The sequence below is a fragment of the Larimichthys crocea genome, chromosome XXIII (assembly GCF_000972845.2).
Source record: "Larimichthys crocea isolate SSNF chromosome XXIII, L_crocea_2.0, whole genome shotgun sequence".
Classification (NCBI taxonomy): domain Eukaryota; kingdom Metazoa; phylum Chordata; class Actinopteri; family Sciaenidae; genus Larimichthys; species Larimichthys crocea.
In genome coordinates this window covers 4,535,267-4,554,873 of record NC_040033.1, presented here as the reverse complement: position 1 = coordinate 4,554,873, position 19,607 = coordinate 4,535,267, and the positions used below count along the sequence as shown (strand labels likewise).

Genomic DNA, 19,607 nt, shown 5'->3' with positions numbered 1-19,607 from the left:
TACATATAGTGCTGTTGTAAAAAAAAAAAATTCATCCATAAATTATGGTCCTTAACAAACAGCTTCATTTGTGATTTATGCAGTAACTGCGACACACGCAGTAAATGTACCTGTGGAAAAACTTTTATAACTTATATATATATATACACAAAGGCTCGTACCCCGACATGTTCGTACGTCAGAGCGTATTTTCATTGTTTCCACATCATGTAAACTTCATTAAGTCCAGCATTGTCCGCAGACGTCCCTGCTTGACAGCTCTGGTCCGGTTTCGTCGGGTCAAGCTGAGGTCAGAGGTCACCACACGCGGCAGGACTGCGCACCTCGGTTCATGACCGACGTCTCGGGACAGCTGAACAGTTTACGGAACACCTCGTAGTTACTCATCGCCCCGTTGACTCTGCGGGGCAACGGTGATGGTGAAGGGTCAGGATGTAAAGTCGGTGTGCACTCATCGGTGTGTGTGTGTGTGTGTGTGTGTGTGTGCACTCACCTGTATTTTGGTGGACTGTGAGCTCCACTCTGGATCTGGTCCCTGGCTGCTTCTGGTCTGTATGAGTTACATCTCACCTGCAGAGCATGAGCACATCGGATGCACCTGAGCTCGGCAGCACCACCATCTACAGTAATTTGTAACATCTCATGAAAGAGGAGGCGTTTCTTGTGGCAACCGTAGGTTCTCCTACATGTTTAGTCAGGGAGGGTGAGGCGAGGGGTATTCATTTAGCTTGAATCTGCCTTTAAAACCTGCACACTGGTCCTTCCTATCCAAAACTTTTACCTGTTTGTAGCCACTAACAGCATGTTCAGACACAGAGACGCTCTTTCCTGGCCGAAGCGGCAAAAATAGTTTCTATCCGTGTGTGTATATGTGTGTGTATTTCCTTACATGTGCGTAGCTCAGGAAGAAAAGTTGGTTGTTGCTCAGTCCGACTCCAGGCAGCCGAGGCTCCTCCACGCCACCTCTGCTCTCATCTACCCACCGCCTGTACGCCTGCACACGAACACAAAGAGAGAGAAAGTCGTCCCACCTGAACTTCCACAACACGACGGGTGGAAAGTTTTATAAATAGTGCTTCCACAAACGGAGGACATTTTGAGCTGTGAAATGCAAGGTAACCAACAACAAGCGCAGGTGCAACTTATAAGAAACGCATATAAAACCAATAACAAATGCATGCTGAGCTAATAAAAGATAATAATCAGAGCAGGATGTGGTAGAGACGGATAATCACCCGAAAAGCCTCCCTGATTCCTCCATTGTCTGCTATGTTTTCTGCCAGAGTCCTCTTTCCCCGCACCTACAGAGCAAAACATCCACAAAGCACCAAAAAACAAAAAGTCAAACTGATGTCACGCATTAACATTCTTGACTTTATCGGATCCGTCCTTACATTCAGGCTTGCCTCCTCCCAGTGGTAGCTGTTGTACTGGTCAATCATACACTGGGTCTTCTCGTTGAAGGCCGTTACAGACGCGTTGCTCCACCACTGGTCAAGGTTCCCGTTGCTGTCGTACTTACGACCTGTTGGTGACGAACGTCGCCGTGTTAGAAATCTTCTTGTCGGGTTTATTGCGGATGTTTTCTGAGGTTCAGCACTCACCGTTATTGTCAAAGCCGTGCGTTAACTCGTGTCCGACTATCACGCCGATGGCACCGTAACTTAAAGCTCTGGAAACGGGTGATAAGAGGAGAAGAAGTTTAGTTACGATAGCAGTGTTTAAAGTCGATGATACAAATGTGTATTTTGAATTTCCGTCCCACTTTCCCCAGAAGTCAGATGATTTGTCCTTGTTACACGCAGTAATGTTTAGCACAACTCTAATATACCTTAGGTAATGTCGTTAATCTGTCGTAATCACATTACTATTAATTTATTTTGTCAGAACTAAGGCTAAAATATTCTATTCCTAAAATATTTTACATTTAATTTTATTTCTGCAAATCATCTTGCAACCCACCCCCACTTTGGGAACCAGTGGGCTAAGGCAGCTTTAGCCTTTAAACAGTATTTTGATTGGTTTCCAGTCAAGACACAATGCACCATTTTAGTTTTTTGCACTCATAAGATATCATATATCCAAGATATAAGACTTCTGTGCATGCAAAAGGTTTATTTCTCTCAAGCTGTGTTCACTGATTTGTTCGAATCTGTGTTCAGTTCTCCTTTACCGAGATAATCCAAACGTTGCAAGTGTCCACAGATAATCTGTCATGATATTTGAGGAATGTGTTTTCTGCCCTCCTGCTGTGAAGCCTGTCACTGTTTCTTCTATTTTGCGAAGAGACGCACACAAACTTCACTGTGCCACATGCTGACGTGACGAGACCTCCGGTCTATAAATGTAATCCGAGCTCTATTTTTAGGAATGTCGCTTTCATTGACTGTATTAATTAAAGCACAGCGTGGTGCAATTTGACAGTCTTAGACATTATTTGTTAAGATTATGACGAACTGGTAAAAGCATTGTGCATTAAATCATTTATTGTTAGTGAATACTTACCATGAATTTTAATTTTGTGGTGTGAAAATGAAACTTATTAAGAAACTTACTGACCTGTAAGGTATTAAATTGTGCTGTTTATGCACAGGCCTCTACAGTTCTACTCTGGTGGTTTTCTGAGGTTCATGTCAGAATAATTATTTCGGAGACATTGCTCCCGAGTAAAGCATGAGGTGGCATTTCTTTGGTCTGTTAGTAGAGCGTGTCACAGTTCTTTAATCTCACCTTGGATACTCTCTTCCCCAGAAGAAAGGTTTCTGAAGCTCCCCAGCAGGGAATCCTAAATGAGAAGATCAAAATAGCTTTTGTGGTTGTGTGCTTTTAGCCGTGTCCAGACAGGATTGATTTATTGCAGAAAGTTAGGTAATTTTCAAAGGTTTCTTTTTTCTTATTTCCCCCTACGAGGGGCACAGTTATGTGATTTGTATGTGCGAGAGTGACTATTGTAAAACAGGGTCACATTTCACCTGTTTTAAAAAGCACTCCTCCTGTCATTTCTGTCAGATTTGGTTTATTTTTAATGAAAATGTTTAATTATTTCTGACACTGAACTACCTACTCAGCCATTTTAGAAAAAGTATCACAGGTAGAAGCTTAATTGAAATCACTGATGTGCAGTGTAGCATCGTCCTGTCTGGATGGAGGTTTTTTAAGACTTTCTGAATAATTAAATAAAAAATAGCACCACAGCAATCAATCACATCTTACTGATTTGATTGGTGGAGGAGCTGTAGAAGGCGTTCACGGTTGTTGGGTTAGTAAACCACCTGCAACACAAACATACGCGTATTAGGACACGTCGGCGTAGAAGTAAAGAAAAAAAGTCAGGTTGACAGATTCCAACACTCACTCCGTACGCGGGACGCTCTTTCGAAGCCAGCTGATATCAGACTGGGCGATGAACTTCAGCGTCTGCATGACGTTCCCGTAATAGTCCTTATCGCTGAACTGTAGCTAAAAACGTACAAATGCAAATACCCCAAAGTTAATATTAAAGTCATATTAAACTCCTTTTTTCACACGTTCATACAGTTCCCAGGTGTCTGTGAAATTTGGTCAAGATTCATCACGGATCAAACACAGCAGCCCTCTATGTAACGCTAAGTGCTCAGACGGCCGGTTTCAGTGTCTGTTCCTTTAAATGCTAATGAGCTGCTGGCTCATCAGGAATATGTTAATGAGCCTGCTAGTGATGTCACTAAGGGCTCAAAATCTAAACAGTACGTTTTAAAGACAAGCCACAAGAGACAGGGTGGCTACAGCAGCTCACGCAAAATAGAGGCGGTTGTTGTTTTTAACACTTGGGGGGATTTGCACGCAAAAATATTAGTGTAGAAGACCTGAAAAAATTATTGTTTTCATAGTATGTTCTCTTTAAGCTACAGTGAGGAAATATTTATAATATCAGGACAGAAAGTTTAGTTTTAGCAACCACTTGAGTTACTGCCAGCTTTCCAACAACTCTTGAGATTTTAAAGATATAACTCAATGTTCAATTATTTTCCTCTCAAAAACATCTGAGGCATTCTCAGCCCATGAATCACTTGAAGTCCCATTTACGGGTTGAGTAACATGAAAGTGAGGAAAAGCCACAAAGAGAGGAAGAAAAAAGAGAATTTCGTATATCCCATGTTGTGCCCTTGCTACAAACCTGCTTTATATCTTCGTTGAGGAAGGTGTCGTTCAGGATAAACTCGGGGTAGCCGACCTTAGCCAGGACTGCATGAGCCTTGAGAGAGTGAGACGACAAAGTGCAGAGTTTTTGTTTTACAACAGAACAGGTTTTTACATAATCATAAAAAGATGCATCAGACACTCATTCAGAGTAAATGACACAGAGTGCAAATACTGAATAAGATTAAATTCTATAACAGGCAATAAAGAGTGTTCCCGAGTCCAAACAATGGCTCCGTTAGATAAGACGTAAAAAGGGAACAATAAAGAGGTCGTCCGTAATGCGTTGACGTTGGACCTCCATGTCCTTGGTGAACTGTCTAACGTTGTTTCTACTCGTCGCAGAAAGTCACGGTGGATCTGGTTTGTTGAAATGTTCTCAACATTTTCATTGTAGCAAAGTTGGTGTAGTTTGGTTCAAGGAGGAACTGAGAGCATTATAAAAGTTACTCCGCTTACGTAAACGGTAAAATGAAGGACACGGCTGTGTCAAAGGAAAAAAAGTTATTAAATAAAAAATGTGTGAGCGCTCATGATGAAATGAGATGAAGCAGTACCCACAGACATCAAAGTTAGATCCTCATTACAAGTCAGTCAATATTCTTTTCTTTTTTTTTAAGCTGCAATAATTAATCATTTCTGTCAAGAATATATTAAATGGATGTATAACGTACAAAGGGTTCTCTCATACTGACAAACCCAGAACTGCACGTCTACTGCAAGACCGGGACAAGTTGTTTCTTTATATTAACAATATAAAACGTGACTATTTGTATTTGAATCCACAGGAAACTTAACACACAACGACCCAGCAGTTCCCCTCACCTCCTCAAAGCATTTTATAGCATCTTTCAGCTCAATGTTTTGGTTTTACGGCGTAGAACTTTACTGTTTTTGTTCACCCTCAATGCCATCGTCACAAGGCATTATCCATGTTTTGTTCCATTTTTTAAAGCTGCTGTTATGAGCTATTGTTTGCACAGCTTATGTTTTACACAGATTTTTATAAATGGTGGTTGGCGGTGTTGCATTGGCTCATTTGTTCAACCTGTCACCTTACACTTACAGTATGTCTGGATCAATCACTGCACACTTTCTTGAGTCGAGGTTCCTCTTGTGATAGAAAAATACCTACTCTGAAGTCCCTCTATGAATTATGATTGTGACGTGTTGATTTCAAGGCGGGGTTAGTTGGGCTACCAAAGGGTAGTTTTGGCCACAAATACAGTATATTTCAATTCAACTTCAAGCCAAATCATAACAAAAGTTATCTCATGACACTTTCCATCGAGAACAGGTCTAGACCATACTCTTTATAACATCATCTACAGAGACCCGATGATTCTTACCAAGAGCAAGCCATTGACGACAGTGGCAAGGAAAAACTTTCTTTTAACAGGCAGAGACCTGTCTTTATGTCCTTATGTACTGTGTGGCCTATACTATATGTTGTTGTACGTGTGCAAATTACTTTTTGAAAGTTATTCAAGTCCAGAAATGACTTTTTGATGAGATTTTTGGCTACAGCAGGCAGCTGTTTTCAGCAAAAAATCTCCACTGCATCCGGCCCAGCATGAAAAAAACAGTGGACGAATAAAATTAGCGACTAGTTGGTGAAGAAACCCGAACATCTAGCCACTGACGAGCCAGATGTTTTGCAAATGCTGCCCCCAAGTGGCCAAAAAAAAATTAAAGCAGCTTTAATTTAATTTAAAAGCAAATGAGTTGATGTCACAAAAGTTGAGGATGAAGTGTTACCTTCTCCACAGCTCTTTTCTTTGTTGGGTCATCCATCCAGTCGTTCTCCTTCTCCAGCATGTCGATGAACGCCCAGCGAATGCCCCCGATCAGCTCCTCCATCTGACAAGCACACTTAAATGAATAAGGAGCTGACAGAAGATTAAACATGTGATGTGACTTCCAGAAGACATACATATAAAAACTGACACACACACACACACACACATAGATGTGTTACAAAAACATCAAGCACTCAGTCTCACTGCCACATAAACACACACACCCCGCACTGACGCACAAGGCACAACATTAAATGCCTGACATCATCTCCAGGTGACACACAGACAAAATACACTCAGCTGAACACATCCAAAAACCAAAACTACGACCTAAAAGATGATGTCATGATGTCTAGAACACACTCATAAAACACACACACACACACACACACACACGCACCATGTGTTTCTTGTCCTCCTGGAAGTGTGTGTCGACAAAGAGGCGCCCGGTGGCATAAACAAGCGAGTTTTCAACGTAGTTAACACACTTGTCCCAGCGCGGGGTCAGAGAGGTGGTTCCCGAGGTTACCTGGTGGGGGTGTGAGAGACGGAGATGCAAGGTCACATTGTCTCTTCCGCCACATGTCGCTGACCTAACACCGTCTCAGCCCGGGAATCTGGGACTGAATTCTTTCACAGCACAGCATTTTTTTTTTAACGTATGTCATAATTTGAGTTTATGGCATGCTGTAAAGTCCATTTGGAGCTCCCTGCGACATCTTAAAAATAGAAAACCATAGAAAATTACATAACTTTCCCAGCTCTCTAATTATTGTTGTCAACATCGAGAGACATAAAACCAGAGACTGAGAAAATTTGCCGTCTCAGGCTGTCGTAATTTAAAAAAAAAAAGAATAATTTGAAGCCGGTTTTGAAGACATTAAAAAATGCATAATTACATTTTTTTCTCAAGAACTATTTTGACACTTGTTTTGATATGTATATTTATTCAAATGTCCTTTATTGCCTCTTTGGTAACAGAAGATTTACTTCTTTCAGTACACAGTAAAACACATGTCGTGGTGATAAACATCTGACGTGTGTTCGATCGTAGCTCAGTTCAGCTCTTTGTGAATTTTTATTGCCAACATCATTCACAAGTTATAATTTGGTTCACGTCCCTTGACCCATATCTCGTACCTGTAGGTACAAAAACAGTATTTAAAGGATGCTTTTTATTATTTGCTGTGAATTATTCAGTTATACACAAAGCTCAGTTCACACTGCCAAGATGAATCTTAATCTTGATTTATGGCCTAAAAAGAAGAATCACAATTACATACACTGAGTCAATCAGCCTATAAAATATCCACCAGTTTGTTTAACCCTAAAGTCAATGGTAGTCAATGGTAGCTTTGAGTACAAATATGTTCTTGTACAATAACACGCTCCTGTGATCTATTAAAGCCTCAGTTTAAGAGAGTTACATTAAGAAAGTTACGAATTAGTTGAGTCTTGGTCAGATTTATAGTTTGGTAAATAAACTTTCAAGGTAAAATGCATTGTGAGAGTTCAAATTAGAGTTACAGTTAGGAACGCACGTAGGCAGCTGAAGAACTCAAAGCCCATTTTTCCTGTTTACAGTCGAGCCACATAGCGTAATTTAAACTGTTTCATAGCCAAACACTTTATGTACATATACAAACCATGTGAAGGGTAAACTTTTAATGGAATGAGAAAAACACATCTGTTCTATACTTATTTACAGTGCATTTTTTTCAATAGTTTAACTGTTTTTGAGTGTTTTTTGAAGGACTACAGTTCATCTAAAGTCTTAAAAATGACCAAATACGGACAGATTTCTGGAAGATTTGTTCTGTACCAACCCGAATAAAGTCCAGGAATCTGTAAAGGAAACGACGGCTCAGAGCGGTGATCCTGGAAAAAACTGTCCTCCACTGTACGTAGTTAGCCACAGTCCTGGAGACGGCGAGAGAGAGAGCAGGGGACATTAATTAAATGCCTATAAGTAATCTCATTATACACTATAATATACTTCTAATGAGAGGCAGGAGCCCTGAAGCCCCAGTGTGTGCTCATCAGTCTGTGTGTGCTTTCTGTCTGGCTGTTCAATGTTCATGTGTGTGTGTGTGTGTCTACCTGGGATCTGTGTTGTTAATGAGCTTGAAAAGTTCCTTGAAGTACTGCGGAACTCTGACGATGACGGGCTCAGAGGAGGGGATGGACCGAGGCGGCTCGGCTTTAGACTCCACCACAGCTCTTACAAAACCCAGCCAGTCAAACTACAGACGGACGGATGAGGGAACACAAAGTTATACAACAAGAAATTAAAAAAATATATTTGAAGCAGTCTTTTGTAATTCATTAAATCATTTATCAGCTTGTTTAAAATTCTTCTGTCTGGTCCAGACTGAACTATCTCAACAACTACTGGATGGATTATCTTGAATGTTGGCGTAGTCATTCATGATCTCCAGAGGATTAACCCTACTGACTTTAGTAGAAATATCTCAGCAGATATTGGATGAATTGCCATGAAATTTGACATTCATGCATGCTGCAGAATGAAATGTAACAGATTTACTTCACATAGTAATAAAATGACGCATTTGTCTGTTTGTAAGTACGCTTCAACTAAATATAGAACATAGATCAAAGTCGTTTTGAGGCATTTTATAGCAGAAACGTTATGGATAGAAGAACTGCACGAACTTTGTCTTCTTCTCTATGATGTCACCTCTTTAAATCACAGGTTTAAACCGCACACATGGAGCACGACTTGATTAAAGTCTTGTGGCCGCTGTCTTACACGCTAAGTCACGAGAGGAAATATGTGAAAGAAACCGTAAAGAATGTTTTTGAGACACGAGGGAAGATGTATGAGTAGTTCTTGTTGTTGTTTACGTGCGTGCGTGTCTTTAAAGTACCTGTGGTATGGTGCGCTGCAGGCGAGACAGCGTGAATCTGTTGTACATGTTCTCACTGGTGCGGTTCTCATAGGGAATCAAGATCTGCAGACACAATGAGCAATGTTACCCCCGACATGACTGATCATAACTTTAAAAATAACATCATTGACTTTAATACTGTTGGTGGAGTCGATGAATCAATTTCATATTTCACAGTTAGTAATGATGGCTTTTAATTAGCCCCAGAGCCATTGAGGCCCATCAAATCATCTCAATACATTAAGTGAGATTTATATTTATCTGACGTGACGTCTTTACATGAGCCAGTTTGGTCTCGAAGGCGAGAGCCTTTTCCATCTGGGTCAGCGCTGCTTTCTCTGGAGCGCCCAGCATGACGGCTATATCAACCATCAAACTCAGCAAGGCTGCTCGGTACTGGAGAGAGAGAGAGAAAGAGAGAGAGAGAAGAGAAGATGGATGTCGTCTATTGTTTCATTGCTGTAAGCTGCTGTCACCAAACATCAGACGCTATCAGACATCAAGGACTAACTACAGATACCACTGTACTGCTGTATGAGTACGTTATTCAGTAATAGTATATTTTATAAGGGACAAACACACTTTACTATGCATACTGTGAAGATATTAAAGTATTAAACAATTAAAGTTTTTGCAATCAGAACAAAAAAGAGAAGAAAAAGTTCAACTGCAGCTACGTGTAATGGAGGATTTATACACTGAATTAAAAATGATCTGAATAATGAGAATAACAATAACAAACTTGCTTTTCTTAACAAAATAATGCTTCACAGAAAAAGAAAAAAGAACCAAGTTAATGCAATGAGGGATGATAAACATTGGAGGATAAAATATAGTTAAGAATGTTAAATGGCAGAAGTAAAATAATAAAACACACACAAAAAAATAATAATATACAAATAACAATAAAGTGGAATCAGATGAAATCAAAAGTACACTCAAAAACATATTTAGGCCACCTGTGTATTTCAATTGCATAGACAATTACAAGGTTTTAATATCAATGAACTAACAAACTTAATGTAAAGCAAGTAATACCATTTATGTAACAGTACTAATAAACTCAGAACGACTGCATTCATCTTCACTGCTGGGTTTGGGCAAACAAATTGGCTTTATTAATATCAAGTGCATAAACCTGCCTACTAGTACACTACTGTTACATAAATCGTATTACTTGCTTCACATTAACTCATTTGTATTAAACCTTTGTAATTGAAATGGATGGAAATTTTGGCCTGAAAATTGTTTTTGAGAGAGTTTCTTTTTGCATTTTACTTAGTAATGTTAATTATGTACATAATTATTCATATGCTGGAAACAACGTGGTTAAAAATATAAATGTTAGATAATAATTCAACAACAAACACAGAGTGGTGGAGTCTGAACACAAATGAGGAGCTCCTATAACTAATGTTTGCAACCTAAAGTAGAACTTTTTCTTATGATCTAATGTGGATACTTGTTTGTATAAGACAGAAGAGTCACTGCAGATTCATTGCACTTTGTTATTCTGGCCTAATGAGCCAGTTATCAGTGTTATTAGTGTCAGCTGCCTCTTCTACGATTCATTTCTTGCATTAGTGAAAACGTTGATTCTGGAAAGAAGTTCTTGTTCTTCTTCTCCTAAGGTGCTGATATAAAAACCCGACATCAACTGCTGATATTTCAAGCGGCTGAAATTCTATTCTGCTGCAATTTATCTCTCAAGGAAGGAAGGAAATAGCTACTGCAGGAAGAGGAGTTTTTAGGTGACAAGAAAAGAGGGGGTGAAAGATGAAGCAGAAACTCACCGCCTGGGCAGAGGAAGTGTTGGTGATGTAGTCTTCCCTGGAGGGCAGAGACAAGGACGCCTGATCGAGCTACATAAAGACAGAGAGCACAGGTTAGCCTCTGTTGGGCGGTTTTTTGGGGCTTGTTTATCTTGCAAGTTTTGCTGCGGCAATAAAAAACAGAAAAATGTGACTGAGCAAGGCGTTGAATCTGTATCTACGTGTCCATGTGAGTGGTTTTGTATCTTTTAAGTACGTATGTTTCATTTTAATATGGCATGAAGATCAATATATAGAAGTTAAATAAGTAAAAAGTAGATTTTTACTGGATTTTTAAACGTTTATCTAATGTTCAAGAAGCACTCGTGTATAAGAGTACACATAGTTGGTTCCCATTTAAATACTAGTCTTATTGTTGAAGAAATTATCATACTAGTAATCATAGTACAAAAAACATTTGCGTGCCCAAATCAAATTTTGTTCTTTTTAAATACTGTTATATTGCTTCAGTTACATGTGCAGAACGGCATTGTGCACCAAGATTTCTTGTCAAAACCCCCGGCTTGGTGTGGACACAGACCACTGTGGAAGCTCTTTTTGATGGCATAATCAGCTAAGCTTGTCACAATGTTTGAAAATTGGTGAGTCGTCTGCAAAAATACATCGTAACCCTGCGATTTTCTGTTCAGCGGCTGACGCTCAAGTTTGATTATTTCCCTTGGAAGCACCAACAGGAAAAGTTTTCAATAGATTTCCTGCTTGCAGCTGCATCATTGTTCTTCAAGAAGGTTAAATTTGAGCCAACTGGACTTGGTTGTAGATCCGTCTTCACGGATGACCTGGATGACTGAGAACCTTCACAGACTTCTTGTAGATTATCGTACATGATGTTTACTTCACACAATATGTACTTTGTTGGTTATAAACCAGTGGATGCCTGACCTTGATGATGTATTGTGAGGAGTTTTTGTCATCGGGGGAGACGTACAGGCGAATCAGGACGCTCTTACTGTGCTGATTCCTCATCTCTGCCAGAGTCTTCAAGAGGTTCCACTGCCCCTCTGACCACTGATACTCGCCGCCAAGCCCATCCCCCACGACAGGCCACCGAAACTCAGGCTGTTTAAGTGTTTTCAGCATTGGTTTGGAGTCCAACTTTTCCAGTATACCTACGTAAGCAGACAGACAAATTATGGCACTCAAATTAAAGTACAGAATTTTGTTCGGCTGATTTTTTTTTGCTGATGTTTTGTAAAAGTTCCCTTTGTTTCACATGAAGTATCTTGTGAATCTTTTGCTACAGCAATGACCTAGATCTGCCATGCGGATCAATAAAAGCTCATCTTGTTCTTTTTTGTACTCTCACTGTGTCTTTGTGTGTGCTCTGGACTCACAGTATCTCTGTGAGGACCAGTTTGCAGACCTTCAGGTCCTAACTTGTTCAAAGATTTGTTTGAGGGTCAAAATGTATTGTTCAGTTGAGTGTTGAGGTCAGGAATGTTGTTCAGATGGTTAAGGCTGGGTTAGGGGCTTGGGAAGGATTATGTAAACAACAGTCCCCAGAAGTGACAATATGGGGACTCAGTTTGCACATGGCAATTTACATTTAGATGGGTTATTTTAGAATAACATAACAAGTTGTATCTACAGGCATTAATGATGTATGTCAATTCAATGTCCAAAACTCACTTTCATTCATACAGGAGCGGTAGACGATTTTAGCCTTGGTCACTGCCTCCAGTTCATTAGGATCCATAGGAGCTTCTAGTAACTCTGACAAAGAAAAGAAAAGAATCTTTGTCATGACTGTGACAATGAATTAAACCTTTAAGACATGTGCAGTTTTAATTCTTGTTTCACTGGTAACATAATCACTGGTTGGTTCTGACACAAGTTCAGTCTTGCCTTGTGAATAACTAATAATACCAACAATTCTAATATACTAAAATATGACTAGACCTATGTTATATATGTTTGCAACAATGTTTGAATCTAAACAAATCCATCATTTTATTTAAGGTAATGCTGCTTTTCATTTGGTCGCCTGCCAATGGTGTCAAACCGCCTTTGCTCCCTCTGGCTGGTATATCTTCTGGGGAAACTCCAGATGATACGTCAGAAGAACTATCAGAGAACTATCTAGTCACTGAATGCTACTTGCAGTTATGTCCATTGTAAGTACGACAGAGTGCAAAGATAAATCGGTGTAGTAGAGAAACTTATTTTATCTTATTTATCTATAGAGACAAACTTATTTTCTTTTGATGTCTGCTCAAGTCAAGTGTACTTTTATCAGGGCGAATGAACTGCCGTTGACAAGACGTTTGTGATAAAAACACACCTTTCAGCCGGATGTCTACATGCTGCCTCAGCCAGGGGTAGATGCCATACGAGGACGAATCTTCAGGAATCGGGTTATCCTTTAACCAACCGCCACAAGCGTAACTATAGAAGTCCTCGCAGGGGTTAATGGACTGATCCATTTTACTCAGGACAGACCCCGCTACAAGGTAGAAGGAGACGAAGATGAAGTCACAACTAAAACAGTGGAAGCTAAGAAAAACCCTAACCACTCCTCACCTGCTTCGATGCATTCTGGGGTCAGACAGAACTCCTCCTGACTAGACTTCTGAGACACTGATGGAGAAGAAAAGAGGTGAGGATGAAACTTGACTGCTTGAAATGTGAAAATCAGATTGTGATTGTGACATTAAAACACAAGAAAGCATCACAATCATCACATCGTGTTCCAGTCACCAGGAGTGGCAAACCAGAATGAAAAACAACCAATGGATGCACTGAGCTTTGGGAGTAAACACACTAATAAATTTGCTAGAACATAAATTGCTGCTACTGTTGGAGATATTGAGTAGTGAGTGGAGATTGCCAATGGTCGATATGCAGATATACAGTCTTCTACTGATTGATGGCCATTGACCAGAGTTGGATCTTTGCTCAACAGATCCCCAAATGTAGTTTTTGTGCACACATTCACACACCCACAATAAATGACCAGAAGTGTTCGCATCAATAGAGCTGAGAAACCAGGGGAAACTTGCCAACGAATGCCAATGCCAAGTGAGTGAACTTTGCTGTTGAAAGACAGACAGGTATTTGAAGTTTGATGTGGCAAGGAGACTGTTTTGTAGACAGTATAGGCGGACCTGGTGATCCGTATAGAAGGAATGTGCAAATAGACAGAAAGTTCTTGTTTCTGTGGAACAGCAGGTCTGGATCGACATTAAAATATCATGAGATTAAGAACGAGAAGGTCAAATGACTAAGCAGCATTCCAAGTCGGTTCTTGATAACTCGAAGTGTTACGTACAACATTCAGCTGGTCGCTCCGAGGTATGTCGAAATACTGGTGCATAAATATTTAGACATCGACACAGTTTTAATCTTTTTGGCTCTATACACCACCACCATGGATTTGAAATAAAACATTTATGGACCTGACTGTATTTTAATAATACACGCAGGCTGCTTTCAGGGGGATGCATCGTCCATGTGTGTTAGGAAAAACAGACATTCATGTCTTTAATGACGGGTTACTTGTTTTGCTGCTGTTGAACAATAAAGAACATGTTTGGAACGTTTTGTCTGTTTATTGAGCTTTTGGTTCTTCCCACTCCTGTGGGAACACGGGAAGCTGCCTGACCCCGTGCGTCACCGTTTCGTAAGAAATTGATTACAAAATCGCCTGGTCAATCTGGAGTTCTTCAAAAACAATCGGAATTTATTTGGCAGTTGCAATTTAACCATTTTTGCTGCTTTGCATCAGGACTGGGCGACGGGGGACGTTGGCTTTGACCTCCCATAGATGGCGCTAATGGTCTAGATAGAAGATATTGTATACATATTTATATTGTTTATACTTTTTAATACTTCTACTTTTTTTTTTAATCTTCCTACATTTTTTTACTTAACCCTTTATCAGATGAGGAACCATATATGGTCACTTAGAGTGCCCCACGTCTCTCAATAACGGAAGCAGAATCACGCGACTTTCTCCAGCCAATCAGCAAATGTCAGGCTATGTTACAGGTAGCATTGCTATGGCCTCTACTGGATCCTACCCCAACTCCAACTCACTGTATCACGTGCGTGATATTTTGAAATAAGTGTCATATGTTCCGCAAGACATGCAGTGTGTCTGATTGTTAATTTTAAAATAAATAAATAATATTTTTTGGACTCTGACTTTAATTTGTAGCCAAAAACTGACACATATGTCTCCATATATCCACCAATAACACTCCAGGGTTGAAACTTTAAATTTCCAAGTATTTCAATGAGTGCCTTATAAAGGATTAATGTTTATTCTGCACCAACTACACCAAGTCAAATTTCTTTTAAGTGCAAACCTACCTGGCAATAAATCTGATTCTGATTCAGAAATGAACACATAACTATTACATTCTCTGTCAGGGAGCTTTCTTCAGTCATGCCTCTTGCATATTGCAGAGCTAGAGAACTGAAGCTGTCAGCTTATCATGCTCTCACACGGCTCGCAATGATAATGGTTATCAGAGAGAGGTCAGTAAGAGACGTTCCCACAGTCCACTCCTTATCAAATGGGACAGACTAAAGTGCAGTTGATACAGCTGGAGAACTCCACTAACAGAGTAAACAGTTAGTGGAGATTCAGTTTTTAACCTCATGCCTGCCGCCTGCAAATCGCCATGTAATTTTCAGCCTTCCACATTCTGCCACGTAATCTTTATTTACATTGAGTCACGAGCAAATAATAACCTGACAGTCGGTTGTGATTGCTTCACGCGCTTCTAATAAAGGCAATCAGAGCGCCGCGAGAAGACAGAACTGAGCGTCCCATTGTTTGTGCTCCTCGCAGTGTGACCACAGGTTCACTTCCCATCCTGGAAGGTGAATGAGAGCCCTGCTTCTCTAACCTCTTGGCATTAAAACCACCGCTGTGTGATGTGGCTCCGAGGGCGTACAGAGGCGCGGCACAGGCCCGTGAAAAGTGAGGCTGACGGATTTAGCAACCAAATCCCCATTGTGAACGGATGAGCGGAGCGTTACGGAGCTGCGCCGCAGTGTCTGACCTCAGGGGGGTTTGCCGGTCTCGTTGTTTAGTCAGAAGTTGCTTAATGTTAGTAGGAAACACACACACACACTCACGCTCACAGCTTCAACACTGCTTGAACCGCTTGGCCTGGTTCAACCTCAACAACCGCCCCCCCTTCCTCCTTTTGACCACTCCACCAGAAACATACACACAAGAGGTTTCAACACACTCGCAGATGTCTGCGGCTCTGGTGTCACTGCTAATATCTCATGTTCATGGCTGAGATGGCAAAACATGTATGTGTATATATATACTCATTAGAAAAAGATTCCTGTGCCTGGTCATTCGCGTGGTTGGAGACCAGTGAAGGGTTTCCATTAGAGTGGGCGTGTGGTGCTGCATACATAGGCACATAACATGACTACACTTCAATACCACCACAAGAATGTTGGGTTGCCTCAAAAACAAAATAACAATGCTTACCCCACCCCAGACGCACACCCACACCCCTTCCAACCACGACCATCCTCACAACCACGCAACTACTGAAACAGTCTGGCTAAAGAAACACACCCGCCATCGCCTTTAAAACTCGTTATTTAATGAGTGATGTGTGGGATCTTCTTTGTCTAATCTGTATTTTTAAAAAATGTAAAGAAGGTTTTTTTACAGAGGGCTGTGCAAGACTTTTTCTAGGCCACGGCACAGTGAGCGACTTCCTGTAAAATAACAACATGTCGCCTTTTTTTTTTTTTTACAGTTTTTGCACAGATGAAACGACACGAGACAGAACGAGTTAATTAGCGAGTTTTACAGGTGCTGGTAGGCAGGAGGGGGTTTATATGTGTGTGTGTGTGTGTGTGTGTGTGTGTACTGGCTGCAGCTTCATATATAACATACAGACAACTCCCTAGGAAAAGTTTAAGTATTTATGCATTTTTTCAGGATTTAAATTTAACTTTTAAAAAGTTAAAAACTATTAAAGTTCTCACTGCCTCACTGAATCAGGCCAGACTACACATGCACATCACGTGTTGGTTTCTTTACAGAATCTCAAGCTGTAAATGTGTCAAATATAGCAACTCCAAGACAATAAGGGAAGCTGCCAAAAGTGGAATTCTCCATCTGTGTGTAACTGCTCTGCGTTCGGCACTTTTAAAATCAAACTCAAGTTTATTTCTACTTTGTTTACATATGTTTTATGTTGCTTTGCTTTGTTTTATGTCTCTCATTTATATCTTTAAGTACTGTCTCTTATTTCTGCCTGTTTTTAGCTCAGCTACGGGTGCGAATCACTTCTGTTTCTTTAAAAATGTCAGTGTTAATTAATGTGCACCGCCCCCTCTAAAGAAACAAACACACCCTAGACATTAATTTCCCATTCTGCTGGAAATAATTCCCACAAAGTGTCAACATACATGTTATTTCCTCTTTTCCCAGGTTTCAATTCGACTCCCACTAGCGTATTGCAGAGTTCCAGGTCCATGCATGTGCACGTGGGCGTGTTTGAAACCTTATATGAACCAAAAATAGCTTGACACAAGTTACCCGCGAGCCCTCCACAAAGACCTTTGCTCCCATAAGTGTGCTGGTGTGTGTTATTTACAGCCTTGCATGTACTATAATCTGAGGATACTGTACGATACATTTCCGCTGAATTCCTCTCAAATTATAATGCAGGTTGAGGAAAAATGTGTGTGGAACTCCCTGTGTGTGTGTGTGTGTGGTGGACTTACCCAGTATGAGTGCAAGAAGCAGAGCGGCACAGAGACACACACACATGGCCAGTGCTATCCTGTAGAGACGAGTGTTGCCCCTCTCGGGTTTAACCCCGCCGCCACCTAAACGCTCCAGTTCCATGACTTGCTGCACTATCACACACACTCACACAAACCTATCTTTCAGGTGATGGGAAGCACTCTGCAGATAAATTGATGAAAACACACCAGAAAGCAAAAAAAAAAAAACATCTGGTGGAAAAACCTGATTAAAAAATTCAATTAAATCCCCCCCAAAAAAGTTATAGTAACATCTTCCAGAATTCACACTTCCTCACTATCTTCTGTCCCAAGTTGACAGCACAGATTTATTCACTTTGCCTGTCTCTCTCTCTCTCTCTGCTGCTATCTGTCTATCTGTAGCTACTCTAACTTCACCCTTGCTCTTCAGGACTGTCCCTCCCTCATCACTCCTCCTTTCACCCCATCACTCCTCCTCCCTCCAGGACAGAAGGGAGCAGGTTTCCCAGTGATGAACGCAAGATAATTTAATAAAATCACTGACTAAAACCACATTAGAGTGTGCTTCATGTGTCTAATCTCATGTACAAAAACAGCAGGGTGCTCTGCTCGGGACGTTTATCAGATCAGACAGTCGGTAGACCAGAACTAAATGAGGCTCACAAACACACAGGACTCTGATTACAATCGATTAATCTGATGATGATGACGTTGCCGCTGCCTGTAAAAACACATCAGTGTTTTTTTTTTATTTTTGCCAGAACGCATCAATAGTTTCTTTAAAGAGACAGAGGTGGTGATGGTAGTGACGCCACAGCTCCTGGTTGGTCCTAAACCTCCCCCCCTGCTGTGGTGAGAACGCCATCCACATGTGCTCATTAGGGTTTGGGGCGTCGGCCACAAAGTCCTTATATAGACGGGACTTCCTGTGCTGCCAAAACACACCCATTCATCAAGCGGACACATCGGCCACGATGCTATTGTTCACCATTGTGACTCACAATCACTTGTGTCCTGTTTTTATTCTTATTGTTTAACATCTCAACTGGGACCTTTTTCTCTAGTTCTGATTGTGTCTGCTCCTCTTTTAGCCACTAATTTCTTCTAAATCCATCAGTCCGACACTTACCATAATGTCCTGTGCAAACATTCATGGTCCCCAGAAGATGAACCCTACCGACTTTCGTGATCTCTTGACTTTTAAGTTATCACTTATTCAGCGAGATATCTCAACATCTCCTACATAGTAGATCTTGAGATATCTTACTGGATTGGTTCAAATTTGGGCACTAATTTTTATGGTTCCCAGATGATGTATTCTAATGATATTTTTTCTAGCATATTTCCTTTTTACCTTTAGCGCCACATGAAGTTGACAGTTTCTATTTTTAAATTGAAACATCTCAACAATGTTGAAAAGATTGCCATAAAAATCTGTACAAACATTCATGGTCCACAGAAGATGAACCCTACTGACTTTCGTGATCTCTTGACTTTTAAGTTATCACTAATTGAGTACGATATCTCATCATCGACTACATGGATTGGCTCAAATTTGTGCACTAATATTCATGGTTCCCAGATGATGTATTCTAATGACATTGTCTCTAGCATGGTTCCTTTTTTCTTTTAGCACCACATGAAGTTGACAGTTTCTATTTTTAAATTGAAACATCTCAACAACTGTTAAAAAGATTGCCATAAGGTTCTGTGCAAACATTCATAGTCCCCAGAAGATTAACCCTACTCAGTTTAGTGATCTCTTGACTTTTAAGTTAGCACTTACTCGGTACGATATCTCAACATCGACTACATGGATTGGGTCAAATTTGTGCACTAATATTCATGGTTCCCAGATGATGTATTCTAATGATGTTTTTTCTAGCATGTTTCCCTTTTTCTTTTAGCACCACCATGAAGTTGACATTTTCATTTTAAATTTAAATATCTGAACAACTATTGAAAAGGATTGCCATAAAGTTCTGAACAAACATTCATGGTCCCCAGAAGATGAACCCTACTGACTTTGCCGATCTCTAATTAATCATCTACTACACGGATTGGCTCAAATTTGGGTACTAATATTCATGGTTGAGGGTAACATTTTCATTTTTAAATTAAAACAACAACTATTGGATGTTTTTCCATAAAATTTTGCAGTCATTCATGTTCCACAG

General features: G+C 40.4%; 1 protein-coding gene across 2 annotated transcripts; it reads right to left on the bottom strand.

The window, feature by feature from the left end:
* Positions 1 to 263: 263 nt before the first annotated feature.
* phex (phosphate regulating endopeptidase homolog, X-linked) lies at positions 264 to 18,768 on the bottom strand. Of its 2 annotated transcripts, none has more exons than XM_019266981.2 (22): positions 17,428 to 18,768; positions 13,240 to 13,296; positions 13,001 to 13,162; positions 12,349 to 12,432; positions 11,602 to 11,828; positions 10,681 to 10,749; positions 9,167 to 9,283; positions 8,867 to 8,950; positions 8,079 to 8,221; positions 7,805 to 7,898; positions 6,379 to 6,507; positions 5,938 to 6,039; positions 4,157 to 4,234; positions 3,356 to 3,459; positions 3,214 to 3,272; positions 2,731 to 2,785; positions 1,605 to 1,672; positions 1,395 to 1,525; positions 1,236 to 1,301; positions 890 to 994; positions 494 to 570; positions 264 to 400 (listed from the first exon to the last, which is right to left on the bottom strand). In XM_019266981.2, exons 1-22 carry the CDS (start codon positions 17,549 to 17,551, stop codon positions 298 to 300), a joined length of 2,238 nt encoding a protein of 745 aa, XP_019122526.1. In that variant the 5' UTR covers positions 17,552 to 18,768; the 3' UTR covers positions 264 to 297. The 2 variants fall into 2 exon arrangements, with proteins under 2 accessions (XP_019122526.1, XP_027129982.1); XM_027274181.1 differs by lacking the exon at positions 17,428 to 18,768 and adding an exon at positions 15,573 to 16,758.
* Positions 18,769 to 19,607: the final 839 nt, after the last annotated feature.

Coding starts and splice junctions, on each gene's coding strand:
- phex (XM_019266981.2), bottom strand. CDS start 17,551: ATGGAACTGGAGCGTTTAGGTGGCGGCGGGGTTAAACCCGAGAGGGGC. Junction 1,302..1,394: donor GGGAGGAGGCAAGCCTGAAT/GTAAGGACGGAT, acceptor TTTGCTCTGTAG/GTGCGGGGAAAGAGGACTCT. Junction 571..889: donor TCTTCCTGAGCTACGCACAT/GTAAGGAAATAC, acceptor CATGCTCTGCAG/GTGAGATGTAACTCATACAG.